Source organism: Manis javanica, chromosome 10 (genome assembly GCF_040802235.1).
Source record: "Manis javanica isolate MJ-LG chromosome 10, MJ_LKY, whole genome shotgun sequence".
Lineage (NCBI taxonomy): Eukaryota > Metazoa > Chordata > Mammalia > Pholidota > Manidae > Manis > Manis javanica.
In genome coordinates, this window is record NC_133165.1 from 44,623,568 (window position 1) to 44,637,076 (window position 13,509).

General features: G+C 48.2%; 1 protein-coding gene across 4 annotated transcripts in view; it reads right to left on the reverse strand.

The window, feature by feature from the left end:
- The window catches only part of LOC108403647 (integrin alpha-X), a 28,594-nt gene extending 15,134 nt beyond the window's left edge, over nt 1-13,460 (reverse strand). Inside the window, exons 1-21 of one of the 4 annotated variants that reach the window (XM_037019535.2) lie at nt 13,326-13,460; nt 12,998-13,099; nt 12,327-12,432; nt 11,728-11,831; nt 11,364-11,434; nt 11,103-11,217; nt 9,713-9,843; nt 9,443-9,588; nt 9,077-9,230; nt 8,530-8,680; nt 8,248-8,321; nt 7,955-8,084; nt 7,703-7,845; nt 7,392-7,532; nt 7,084-7,293; nt 4,087-4,217; nt 3,799-3,956; nt 3,502-3,656; nt 2,871-3,002; nt 2,710-2,783; nt 2,352-2,493 (exon numbers count right to left, since the gene is read on the reverse strand). In XM_037019535.2, coding sequence (XP_036875430.1) covers nt 2,352-2,493; nt 2,710-2,783; nt 2,871-3,002; nt 3,502-3,656; nt 3,799-3,956; nt 4,087-4,217; nt 7,084-7,293; nt 7,392-7,532; nt 7,703-7,845; nt 7,955-8,084; nt 8,248-8,321; nt 8,530-8,680; nt 9,077-9,230; nt 9,443-9,588; nt 9,713-9,843; nt 11,103-11,217; nt 11,364-11,434; nt 11,728-11,831; nt 12,327-12,432; nt 12,998-13,034 — 2,505 coding nt within the window. In that variant the 5' untranslated portion in view covers nt 13,035-13,099; nt 13,326-13,460. Of the gene's footprint in view, nt 1-2,351; nt 2,494-2,709; nt 2,784-2,870; nt 3,003-3,501; nt 3,657-3,798; nt 3,957-4,086; nt 4,218-7,083; nt 7,294-7,391; nt 7,533-7,702; nt 7,846-7,954; nt 8,085-8,247; nt 8,322-8,529; nt 8,681-9,076; nt 9,231-9,442; nt 9,589-9,712; nt 9,844-11,102; nt 11,218-11,363; nt 11,435-11,727; nt 11,832-12,326; nt 12,433-12,997; nt 13,136-13,325 lie in introns of those variants that run through there. The other 3 variants (XM_037019534.2, XM_037019536.2, XM_037019538.2) reach the window with 3 other exon arrangements.
- Nucleotides 13,461-13,509: the final 49 nt, after the last annotated feature.

A 13,509-nucleotide genomic window follows, 5' to 3' on the forward strand; every position in this document is an offset into this window, starting at 1 on the left:
TGGGGTAAAACAATGACCCAGTTTCATTCTCTTCCATGTTGCTGTCCAGTTTTGCCAATACCAGCTGTTGAAGAGGCTGTCATTTCCCCATTGTATATCCATGGCTCCTTTATTGTATATTAACTGACCACATATGCTTGGGTTAATATTTGTAGTCTCTATTCTGTTCCACTTGTCTGTGGGTCTGTTCTTGTGCCATTACCCAATTGTCTTGATTACTGTGGCTTTGTAGTACAGCTTGAAGTTGAGAAGCGAGATGCCCCCTGCTTTATTCTTCCTTCTCAGGATTGCTTTGGCTATTTGGGGTCTTTGGTGATTCCATATGAATTTTAGAACTATTTCTTCCAGTTCATTGAAGAATGTTGTTGGTATTTTGATAGGCATTGCACTGAATCTGCAGACTGCTTTAGGCAGGGTGGCTATTTTGACAATACTAATTCTTCCTAACCAAGAGCATGGGATGAATTTCCCTTTGTTAGTGTCCTCTTTAATTTATCTTAATAGTGTCTTGTAGTTTTCAGGGTATAAGTCTTTCACTTCCTGGATTAGGTTTATTCCTAGGTATTTTATTCTTTCTGATGCAATCGTGAATGGAATTGTTTTCCTGATTTCTGTTTCTGCTAGTTCATCATTAGTGTATAGGAAAGCAACTGATTTCTGTTTATTAATTTTGTATCCTGCAAGTTTGCTGAATTCACATATTAGTTCTAGTAGTTTTGGAGTGAAGTCTTTAGGGTTTTTTATGTACAGTATCATGTCATCATGTCATCCGCAAATAGTGACAGTTTGACTTCTTCCTTACCAATCCGGATGCCTTTTATTTCTTTCTTTTGTCTGATTGCCATGGCTAGGACCTTCAGAACTACGTTGAATAAAAGTGGGGAGTGAGGGCATCCCTGTCTTGTTCCCAATCTTAGGTGAAAAACTTTCAGCTTCTCATTGTTAAGTATGATGTTGGCTGTGGGTTTGTCATATATGGCCTTTATTATGTTGAGGTACTTGCACTCAAAACTATTAAACTTTTAGAAGACAACGTAAGCAAAAATCTCTTGAACATAAGCGTGAGCAATTGTTTCTGGACACCTGTCCACAGGCAAGGGAAACAAAATGAAAAATGAAAAAGTGGGACTACATTAAACTAAAATCTTCTGTACAGCAAAGAACACCATGAACAGAACAAAAAGACACCCTACACTGTGGGAGAATATATTTGTAAATGATTTATCCAATAAGGGATTAAAATCCAAAATATATAAAGAACTCATAAGAATCAACACCAGAAAATGAGTAGGCTAATTTAAAAATGGACAGAGGACCTAAAATGACATTTTTCCAAAGAAATACAGGTGACCAACATGCAAATGAAAAGATGCTCCACATCACTAATTACCAGGGAGATGCAAATCAGAACTACAATGATATATTACCTCACACCAGTTAGAACGGCCACTATCAGAAAGAGAAGAAATAAAAAGTTGGTGAAGATGTGGAGAAAAGGGAAGCCTCCTACAGTGTTGGTACAACAACATGGATGCATCTAGAGGGTATTATGCTGAGTGACATAAGCCAGGTGGAGACAGACAGATACCATATGATTTCACTTATATGTGGAATCTAAAAACAAAACAGACTCATAGACACCCAGAAGTGACTCATGGTTACCATGGGAGAGGGGTTGGAGTAGGTAGGTGGGTGGGGCAGATAAAGGGCCAAAAAGTTTCTCAATCATAATATAAGTTGGTCCCAGGGATAGAAGTTCAGCATAGAGACTATACCCCCAATGGTTCTGTAATGTTGACACATATAACTGTGTTAGTTGGGTAAGGATTTAATAATATGGGTAACTGTTGAACCAGTTTATTATAAACTGAAACCAATATAGCATTGTATATCAACTATAATTCACTAAAAAAGGAAAGAGAGGAATTTAAAAAAAAGAAAAACTATGCCAAGCCCTGATCCAGAGCCACCAATAAAGTGAACTCCTTCTTCTACAGAACAGTGTTTTAAAATATTTTTGAAGGGAGGTGTATTTTCTTTTGAAAGATATTGATATGATGTGGAACACTAAGAAATTGAAAGCAGAGTCCCCTGTCTCTCCACATTAGCAGTCCTGTGGGAACTCATTCCTGATAGTCAGTGTCCTTGAAATGTGATACCCAAATTTGAACACAGCATTAGCCAAGGCAAGTCCCAGACAACACTAACACATCCATCCAACCATGATCAGGCCCAGACCTCTTGGCATACAAGAAGCTGCTAAGCAGTAATGGTCTGAGCTTTAAACCCAGCACAGGAGTATCTACAGATCTACAGCTGTCAGACGCTTCCTTACCCCAAAGGAATAATACCTGGCTCCCTGCCACACGTCGGTAAGACAACCCCGGTGGGTAGAAGAAGGTGACTGTGGTTCCATAGGAGTCCTCACCATCATTACGCACTGTCACATTCATGTCCAGCTCCAGATTACTCCCCACCACTAGGGTCTTCAAGCTAGGAGTTGGATTAGAGGATAGGAGATGATTCTGTGACCAGGGCTAGCAATGGTCTGGGAATGAAGCACAGAGAGGGGTGGTCGGGCAGAGATGGGGGACAGGATGTCTGGCTTCTGAGAACAGGATGGAAATGTTAGGGAGAGCCAGAGAACAACCTCCAGGTTCCAGGAGGAGGCAGGGAGAGCAGAGCAGGTCTACGGAGGTGGTAGCTCACCCTGAGACACCGAAGGAGATGGCGAGGTCGTCCTGGCAGACATGGTCCATCCCGCAGTTCTTCTCAAAGGGAAGCTGAAAGGAAAGGCAAAACAGGGTTTCCCCAAGATAGGGAGTCCTTACCCTCCATCCCTTCTGGAAGACACCGACTCCAGGACTCACAGAGGCCGTGAAGTATCTCTGAGCATCCACAGCCAGCATAGGCCGGAGGTTTCTGGAGGAAGGAATAGGCATGCCCACCAGGGAGAAGTTGAGACGCAAGGTGATGGGAGTCACTGAGTCCTCCACACAGGCCTAGAGGACAGACATTGAAGAGAACAGGTGACTAAGGAATGTACCTCCATAGCCACTAGCTTTGTCCCTTCTCCTCATCTGTAAAATGGGGTAATACCGATGCCTAGCTGTGCTGGATACATGCTCATTGCTACGATTCTGCCACGCAGAGCCTCTGCTTTGTCTGTCTTCTGCCTTGAACTCCCTCTCCCCAGCCTCCCACACTGCTCATTCACCCTATTTAGGGCCTGTATCAGAGGAGTGGCTCCTAAAAGAAGACCTCTCACCCCTTAGCTCTGAAACAGCCATACTCTCCTTCCTGAAATCCAGTTGTGCAGTCTCTGGCAATTGTAGCCAATCCACGCGTTCATTTATTCACTCACTCACTCATCTGGCTAACAAATGTAAAACACTACCTACATGCTAGGTGCTGTGCTAAGGCAAACACTAGAGCACACCCCACTTCTTCCTTGCCCAGCCTCAGAATGGCTCCATCCCTAGGACTCTGAGGCCCCTTTACCTGGAAGAGCAACTTCACGGTCTCACAGTACTGTCTCAGCCCAAGGATTCGGACACGAGTCAGATTCCGGGTCTTTGTCTCCTCAAAGGTGGCACGGGGACTCAGGCGGCCAGGGTCAAGGGTCAGGTCAAAGGTCACAGAGCTTTGGAGGTCACCTGTAGGGGAATGTAGGGGATGGGGAGGGCTAAGAGAGTCAGGAACTCCTCAGGTAGGCAAGGGGCAAGGCATGAGACAGAAGTCCTGGGCTGAGGAACTCTAGGGGTCAGGGTATGTTAGGTCAGAGAGGAAGGGACTCACCCAGCTTGTTCTTGGGACTTTCATAAATGTGAAGGCAGACATTGGCATCACCCAGTGTCCGGACAGAGGGTTTCTGCTCTTGACACTCAAACACAGACCTGGCAATTTCTGCAGGTATGATGCGGATGTTCATCCACACCCTGAGCACAGGTCTCGTCCTGTAGGCAAAACACTGAGTTGAGGACAAGCCCTTAGTTCTAAGGGGACAACCTGGGATGGGGGAGGAAGGGAAGTGTCCCAGGCAGACTTAAGACTACCTGGAGAGTGTCTGAGGAAGACTGTTCTCACCTGAGTAGAAGCATGTGCCCCTGGGCCCCTACAGCCAGGTCCACCAGTCCATCCATTGTGAGGTCCTGACCCCCACTCAGTGACTGCCCAAAATACTGGAGCTTGGAAGAGAGCTGGGAACCTGCAATCCTCTGGCCAGAGAGGGAAGGGCAGGTTAGGTTGGGGGGTAAGGGAAACAAGTTGGAAATCAGCAACAAGAGGAACAGAGAGGTAGGAATGTGGGACACAGTAAGAGTCAGTAGTGGAAAATCTCTTGCCAAAATGTCCCTAAAATGAGGAGGTAGAGTGGGGAAATTTTGACTAGAGAAAGGAAAGATTCCTAAGATAAAAGTGAAATGGAGATTAAAGGACTGGCATGGTGACCTGTCATTCATTCATCTAATTAGCCTCAGATTCCAATTCTGGCTCCTCTGCCTGTAACTCATAAGGTCTTGGGCCAGGATTCACTCTTACTGTACTTCAATTTCCTCATCTTTCACATGGGGCCCAGTGGATAGCTACCAGTCAATCACTGATTCTGATGAGCATTAGGGCAGGTAGGGATTTCAGAGCACATGCAGCCCCACCTCCCACTGTGCCAGAACCACTTAACCTTTAAGTACTGAAATCAGATCCTCTGACCCCACGCCCAAGGCCTTGTGTTTTTTCCCTGTGGCCACCCTGTCTCTTCAGAGAGCAAGGAAAGACCACATGGGGATGAGAAGTGACTGTATCCACACAGATTCTGTGCTCCAGCCCTTACCTCCTTTCTCTTTTTTTTCCATTGCTTCTATAATGACCAATCCCTTGGAGAACATCCCCTTTAAATCTCTGGGCACTGCTAAGACTGGTAGACATTAAGAGATGGAATAATAAATTGAAAGGGTAATTTACCAATTACTAAGGAAGTCTAGGAAGGAAGAGGTGGGTAGAGATAGTACAAGCACAGTCAAGGGGCCCCACACCCAGGGAAACTGATGCCACCATATCCTCAAGTTGCTGTGTGGGCCCATGGGGAAGGAGGCAAGCCCTTCTCAGGCAAGTATGTGGCTAGGACACATCATAGAGAGAGGAAGGACAATCATGATGGGCCACTGCATCTGGAAAGGTCCCCTCTTGGAGTCAAGCCTTAGAGGTATTATCTCAAGTGATGCTTGCAGTTCAGGGTCTACACAGACAGGCCTCTAAGCTGCTGCAGCAAGGGGAGTTAAGTTTGTGCACTGAATACAGTTTCATGACAAGTAGGCTCTTGTTATTCTCAACAAAGCTTTTCACACTCTTCTTAAAGTTTTGAGTTCTTTAGAACTCCTTCAGTTGTTAAACTGTATTAACAATAATCGATTATGATAATATAACACCTGTTATGTGCCAGGCACAAATGTGTATGTGTATTCTATACATACTCTAGATGTGCTAACTCATTTAATCCTCACAGCAGCAGCTCGATGACATTGACTCTATTATTATCACCATTTTACAGATGGAAAAAAACAAGCACAGATAAGTGACTAATGACCAAGATGACATACCTGAGAAGTGACAGAACTACAGGGATCTTTTTTGACATTGTTTTCCTAACAACTTTTGAGACACACTTCACATACTATACAATATATCCTTTTAAAGTGTACAACTCAATGACTTTTAGGCTGTTCATGGAATTATGCAGCCATCATCAAATCAATTTTAGAACATTTCCAACACCCCAAAAAGAAACTCCCTACCCCATAGTAGTCACCCCATGTTCATTTTCCTGCACCTCCTAGCCCTTGATAACCACTAATCTACTTTCTGTGTCTATGGATTTATTATTCTGGACATTTCATATAAATAGAATCATACAATATGTGGTTTTTCTTGACTGGTTTTCTTTCACCTGTTTTCATTGTTCATCCTTGTTGTAGCTTGTGTTTGTACATCATTCTTTTCATGGCCAAATAATATCCCACTGTATAGGTATGCCACATTTTACTCATCTATTCATCAACTGGTGGAGATTTGGATTGTTTCCACCTTTTGGTTATTATGAATGTCACTATGAACACTCACTTATAACTTTCTGTGTGGACATATGTTTTCAATTCTCTTGGATAGAACTGCTGGATTCCACAATAACTCAATGTTTAACCTTTTGAGTAACTGCCAGACTGCACCAAAGTAGCTTTACCATTTTTCCTTCCCACCAGTAATGTTTAAAGGTTCTCAGTTCTTCATACCCTCATTAACATTTGTTATTATCTATTTTATTCTAGCCATCCTAGCAGTTGTGAAGTGGTATCTCCTTGTGGTCTTGAATTGCTGATGACTAATGATGTTGAACACCTCCTCATGGGCATATTGGTCCTTTGTATATCATCTTTGGAGAAATGTCTATTCAGGTCCTTTGCACATTTTTTAATTGGAGTGTTCCTTGACTTTGCCAGGGGAGTAGCCCTCCCTTCTCAAGTAGCACTGTCTTAGTGGGTGGAGGGCTCCTGCCTAGATGGGCATTTGGCAGGAGTACTGATGGTGGGAGAGAATAAAGTCATGTAGCAACCAGGAACACAAAGGGGTATGTGGACAGGCAGACTGAGGCAGCCAGGCCTAAACTGATTGGCAACAGGAGCCGCCAAGAGATACTGAGCACTGAGTTAGAAGTCAGGAGATGGAACCTCCCTCATCACCATTCCTGATTCACTCTAAACTTTGGACAAGTCAAGTTACTTACGTTCTCCATGCCCCTGATTTCATCTCTAAAATGGACTTGCTAGTGCCTGGCCTAAGTACCTTGTAAAGCTGCTGGGGAGTTAAAGGCCCTGGGTGGGAAACCAACTCAAAAGCTCCTGTACAAAGATGGGAACATATCAGTTAATGTTTCTGTTTCTCAAATTCCACAGGTTTTGTTTGCTGCTTACAAAGGGCCCAGTGCTGGGCAGAGGTAAGATAAAGTAAAAAAGAACTTTCCACGTGGCAGTGTGAGAGACAGGGAGAAGCAAGGAGGAGACTGTTGTAATAACAAGATCTGTGACCTGGCCTCACCTGGCTGTGGGAGGGGCTGATGCCCAATTCTGTGGTTCCATGAAATATGTAGACAGCACCCCTGTTCTCCTGCTCTCCCGGGGCTCCGATGGCCACGTCCGTCAGCTTGTCCCCATTCACATCCCCCAGCACTGTCAGGGCTGCCCCAAAGCGGCCCCAGGGCTGGCCCTGCACCCCATGGAGAACAGCCTCACACTGCCACCTAGCCCTCTGCAGAACAAAACCAGTGTCAGGCCCTAACCTGGCCAACCCCCACCCCACACCCAACCCCCACCCAATACCCAGTCCAGGCCCCATCAGCCACTCACCCCCTGGGGCAAGGGGCACACAGACACCTCACCCCCTTGGGTCGGCTGGTAGTAATGAGGAGCCCCGATGAGGACCAGGTCAGAGCTGCCATCTCCATCCACGTCCACAGAGCAGAGGGAGGCCCCGAAGTAGGAGCCAACCTGAAGGCAGAGCCTGAAGCCATCCTGCCTGCCCCTTCTGAGCCAGGGCCTGCCTCTCTCCACCACTCAGACCTCTCCACATGGGCCCCAAATCCCCCTCTTCTCCTCCCTGTCCACCCCTGGAGCCCCTGCCACCCTCACGTTCCACACTGGCTTCCTCCACACCCAACCTGGGTCCCTGTAACTTCAGCCTTCGGCCTCCATTGCCCGGACACCTGGGTGAAGATGACAACCTTCCCGGTGTGCTGGTGGCGGGGGGCGCCTAGGACCAGGCTCTGCACACCCTTCCAAAGGACCAACTCTGTGGAGTAACCTGAGGGGGCCGGGCCTCAGCACAAAGGCTCCCCTCCCAGTCCCAGGGTCCCTGCCCTTCCCAGGCAGCCCACCTCCCACCTGTCCTCCTAGCCACAGTCTTTTCTCACCCAGATAAGAGTCCCTCATGTCCACATTTTCCTGAGACATGTTGATGAAGGTAGGCCTCATATTTGGGGGGTACAAGAAGGCACCTCCAGACCAGCTAAAGCTCCCCACAGCCCCCAGAACTGGTCCATCCTAGGGGGAAAGGATTCCAGGGCTCAGCACACTGGGGCAAGAAGACAGGCTATTCCACAGCAACGCCACCAACTCCACTTACCCATCTGACACCCACCCTTACCTTCCCTCCTCCCTCCTCTCCCTCATCCTACATTAGTGTCCTGAAAGGGGCTCCACTCACAGGCGTGATCAAAGCGCTAAAGCCCTCCTGGGACATCTCCAGTTCAAAGGAACTACTGCTTATTGTCCGTGTACCTGGGGGAAGGCAGGACACCTGGTTTCCAGGGGGAAAGACAGGCTTTTCCTGGTCCAAGAAGGACACCTCAGCATTAAAAGGATCTAATATTGGAGACTAATACCCAAATGGAGGGTTTGGTGCCCGTGATGTTGGAGACCAGGTTCAAGACAGAAAAGCATTTATGGGTATGGGTTTCTGGAGCACGTAGTTCCATCTCTGACTTACCCTCAATGGCAAAGATCTTCTCTTTCAATTGGTTTTGAATGTCTCTCAAAGCATCAAAATTCTCCACTTTAAATATATGTTCATGGGAGGGCTTCGATGCAATATCATTTAATTCTTTCCAGGAACGAGTATTTTGAAAAGCCAATCCCACCTGTCCCCAACAAAGACCAACTCAGTGAAAATAATCATAAATCTATTATGCCTTCCATGTGTTGGATGCTGATAGCCTCCAAGGTCAGTATTTTATAATAATTATAATATTCTATAATATACATATGCAATTATATTATGTATATAATATACCATATACAATATAATAATCATAATACTACTGACCCTACAAGTCAGTGTTACTGCACCCAGTGTACAGGGGAGGAAAATGAGGCTCAGACAACACCAAGGAGTTTAGTGAGAAGGATCAGTTCCCCCAGGCTGAAACAGAGTTTTCATCCTGAATGCAGTAAAAAGCTGACAGAGCTGTGGTTTCTGTCCTTGAAAGGGAAGTTCCCTTAAGAGGAAGCAAAGGGAGGGCATCCCCATATCGTACCCCGACTGCATAGCGGATGATCCCTGCTGCCTCGGCCTCAGGAATGACCTCCTCATATTTGAGGTGGTCACCTTGTTTCTGCCCGTCAGTGATGATGATGAGGATCTTGGAGATATCCTTCCGGGCCCCACTGGGAGCAGTGAACAGTTGGTTTCTGTCAGGGAAGAGGAGGGTCCAGAGGCCTGGGAACAGAACTGAGCTAGCCCCTGATGCCTTTGTGAAAAAGGCCACCCAGAGGCCCCCAACTTGGTGAGGAGACTGCAGGCTGCATTTCAGTCCCCACCTGTCCCATTGTCATGGGAACAAATGAAGTCCAGAGGAAAACCAGATGCTTTGGGGAAGGGCCTGGGAGAAGTCAGGACTCACATGACCCTTCGGATGGCTGTGGCTGTGTGAGTGTACCCTCTCAGCTGAAGTACAGAATCCAATAGGCCTAGAGGGTCAGAGCTGCGCATGAAGTCTTTGAAAGTGAAGTGCACCCGGAATTTATCGGAGAACTGCATCAGGGAGAACTGAGAGAAGCAGGGTGGAGGGTGCAGTGCTGTGGCCAGGCTGCTTCGCTAGAAGTGCCCACGCACGTGCACAGCTGCCCCAGGGGGCCCCGCACACTCACCTCCCCCCTGCCTGAGGGCATACCTGCGTGCTGGGCCTCTGGAACTGGCTCATCACAGCCTTCACGAAATTCAACATCTTGGCAAAATCAGTGAAGGAGATGCTGCCTGATCCATCAATGAGGAACGCAATGTCCTGCTCCTGCCTCGGGCACTCTGGGAAAGGAGATGACAGGCTTCTGGGCACAAGAACTCAGCCACCCCCCAGGGGCTTCCCTGCCTGAAGCAAGGCCCTTCAATCTCCTAAAGTCTCTAACGAGGCTACATCTGTGATTCAGCTGCTCACATCTGCTCTGCCAGCCTGGCTGATAAAAAAGTGAAAATCCCTCCAATCCAGATGGTAAGAAGCTGGGGTCCCTTGTTCTACCCTCCACTGCGCCCCTCCCACTAACCATTACCCCATCTCTTCCCCCAACATCCCTCTAATCCAGCAAAGAAAGGATCCTGCTCCAACCCCTGGCCAGGGTCAGTCAGTGCCAAACTGTAATTTTGTTAAGTATTTCACCACTGGCAACAGCCACGCAATAGGCCTTATTCTGTTGGCTTAAATACAGTTCCCCAGTCCCTCCTGAGTGAATGCAGAATCTGTCTTCAGGAGAGGAAGCTCTCCTAGCTCTCCGAGATGAGACACCATGCTATTCCTATCTCTCAGCTTCCACTTTCTGCCCCAGAGAACTGCCACCAGAGGGAGTGGATATCCTAGGCATTCTGATAGAAACTGGGAGGTGCTGGAAGGGCACCTTATTCAGTGTCAGTCTCCTCAAGGGCTTGAGTGTGAATGTGAAACCAGGAGGAGGCCTCAGCCTGCTGGGGGCTGGGTCTGAAAAGCTCACTGTTCTTCCTCATCTCCCATCCCCATCAGCACCAGGGAAGCAAGGCCCTGTGCTTCAAGGTGCACACACACATAGCATACACACACATACATACACATGCATATACATATACACAAACATACACACACAGGCATGCACACTGCTCAAACTGTCTGCACCCCTATCACCCTTTCTCAGCCTGCTGCACAAATCAATTGGTTATACCCCAGGATACATTTGGTGAACATAAATTACCTTCTTTCTACAAAAATTGCAGCTGGCATTAACTGAGCCCTCACCATGTGCCAGGCGCTAGGCTAAACCCTGTGTTACTGTAAGTGTTGGGTGTGTCATTATCCCCACCTGACAAAGAAACTGAAGCTCAGAGAGGGTAAGATCCTGCAGTAGGATGGTGAAGGGGCAGGGTATGAAAGCAGGCAGTGACTCCCCAGCCCATGTTTGGAACCACTATACCATCCAGTACATTTTTTTTCCAGATACCTTTTTTTTATCCACTTCTGACAACAGTGTCTATGGCCCTACTGGACTCCCAATAAGATGTGGGTGGGTTCCTTCAAGGACCCAGTAGCCCCAAGCACTCACCCTGCAGGGCAGCTGGGAGCCTCTGGGCCTGCTGTAAGTGGGAGGCCAGCAGGAAACAAAACCCAGTCAAGTACATGTTCTCCCTGCATGCATGGTGCACAGTGGGGCCGCAGGCCTAGGGAAAGAGGAACCTTGTGGAAGGGACTACTCCTTCTTCTGTTCCACCTTCTTATCCCAGGATGTCCACTCTCCACAAGACCCCAGCAGCCCCAGGTCCCCACTCCTTCCCTCAGGACACTGCTGTGACCCAGGGCAACTCACAAGCAGCTGAGAAGTGTTAGTGGAGACTGCCAGGGACAGGCCCAGGGACATGTTCACAGCCTCTGGGGGAACTGAGGAGTAGATATGAGAATGGTTACCCTCAGGACAGGAGGCTGTATGAGGTCTACACAGGGGTCCCTCAACCTTGGAAAACAAGGACGCATAAAGGGGGCTTTCAGGTCTTGATGGAGCTGTTGGGGTGCAGGTGTGTGACAGGCAGGGATGACTTGAGGGGCTCAGAAGCCTGTCTGAGGGTGACAGTCTGCAGACAGAGCCAAAGCTAGGAAGTGGGTCTCCTGTACCCCACCAGGGCCCCAGAGCATGGAAAGCTGGCCCTGGGTCCCAGGGCGGGACAGTGACTTACCCTGCAGGTGGATGGGCTCACACATGGCTGTGCTGTAGTCACACTGGTAGAGGCCGCCTGTTTGGTTGACAGCCTTTATCTCCTGGGGGGCTCCAACAACCACCCTGCAGGGGTCAAAGAATACTTCAGTTAAGATTGTGGACATGGAGCCATACTGCCACTTGGCAATTTTGCTTCACCTCCCTGTGCCTCAGTTTCCTCATCTGGAAGGTGGAGATTAGTAATTTAAATTCCACACAGGAGGGATTTTTGTCCATTTATTCTCTGGTGTATGCCTGGCTCCTGAGACATATAGTAGTAGGAACTCAATAAATACTTGCTGGGTTGTTGTTTTCTATGTCATAAGGTCCTTGTGAGGACTAAATCAGTGCTCACATACAGGGTGCTCAGTGCTTGGCAAGTGCTTGATAAATGTTAGCTGTGATTATCGAGATGGCAAGGTAGTACCTGCTTTCAGTCCAACTTATAGCCTTGGAAGAATTGCCACACTAGACAGACAGGAGGGTTTCTGAATGAAGGGAGGGGTCGAGGGAGGGACAGGACCCTGCACAGGAGAGGAGCTCTTGAAAGCCGAAGGCCAGCCAGCACCAGGCCCTTACCAGGAGCTGGCATACTGAACGACACTGGATCCAAACCCAGCACTGTCTATGAAGAAGGTTGTTGGCTGGTCAGTGTCCAAGTTGAAGCAGAGGGAGGAAGCCAAGGCTGGGGAGGAGGGTGAGAAGAGAAACTTTGGAAAAGGGTCTTCCTCCTGCTCCATCTCCCCAGCCCCAGTCTCTACTCTCTCCTCTAGGCCCAATGCCCCAGTGGCTCCTGGTATTCCAGACCCCCAGGCTCAGGCCTCCCTCAGCCCTCTTCCCTCCTTCAGGTGGTCCAAAGACAGCTCTTCACCCACTGATCTGCTGGCAAGTTTCAGTTCTCCATTTCTGCAAAGCAACACCCAAGCTCTAAATAACCTCCTTCCCCACCTCTAGGGAGAATCCAGGAAAACTTGGGGTCAAGGGGACCCCATGCAGAGAGCACAAGATGACTTGTTCTACCTACTTGAGAAATTTAGGGATTGTCCAGGCAACTGGCCTCTCTTCCAGCATCTCTTGAACTCCCCTAAAATTGGGTCCCCAATATCCTCTCCCACAAAATCCAGATCCCAAACCCTATGTAACTCTAGATCCTTCCCCTAACATCTGAGTCCAAAACATATGCATTCTCAGCTCTCTCCCTACCTGGAACCCAAAACCCTCATCCCTCTTCACTGGTGCCCCTGACTTACCCATCAACAGGAGGAAGGATGTCCTAGTCTCAGTCATGACTGGAAGGTCAGACGTGGGCCTCCAAGCTCCTGAGCTACCGGGGGAACAGCTGGACCAAGGTGCTGAGGGAGCAAGTAAACTGAGCGGTGGTCAGGAGGCTGGAGGCAAGGAGGGAAGTTGTCAGCATGACTCAGAGGTAGAGGGCGGAGAATACAACTAAAATAAGCAGAGAAAGGGGGCTGAGGTGGCCCACACACTCCAGGCCCAGAAATGACTTAGCTTTCTTCTCTTGACTCACCAATGTAGGCTTGGGTGAATGCAAATCCCCTGCCCTCCCAGTTTACCTACTTGTACTGGCAAAAGGTTCCCCTTGACCTTGAAACTTCAGTTAGCCTGGAGAAGGGGAAGGAGCCAGGGTGGGGCCAGGGTTCTATAGGAGACCTTGATGGGAACCCTCCACTTCAGATCTGGAAACTTCTGGGCCAGAAGTCATGCATCTGGGCCTTAAGAGGAGTACAGAGTAGATGTTTAC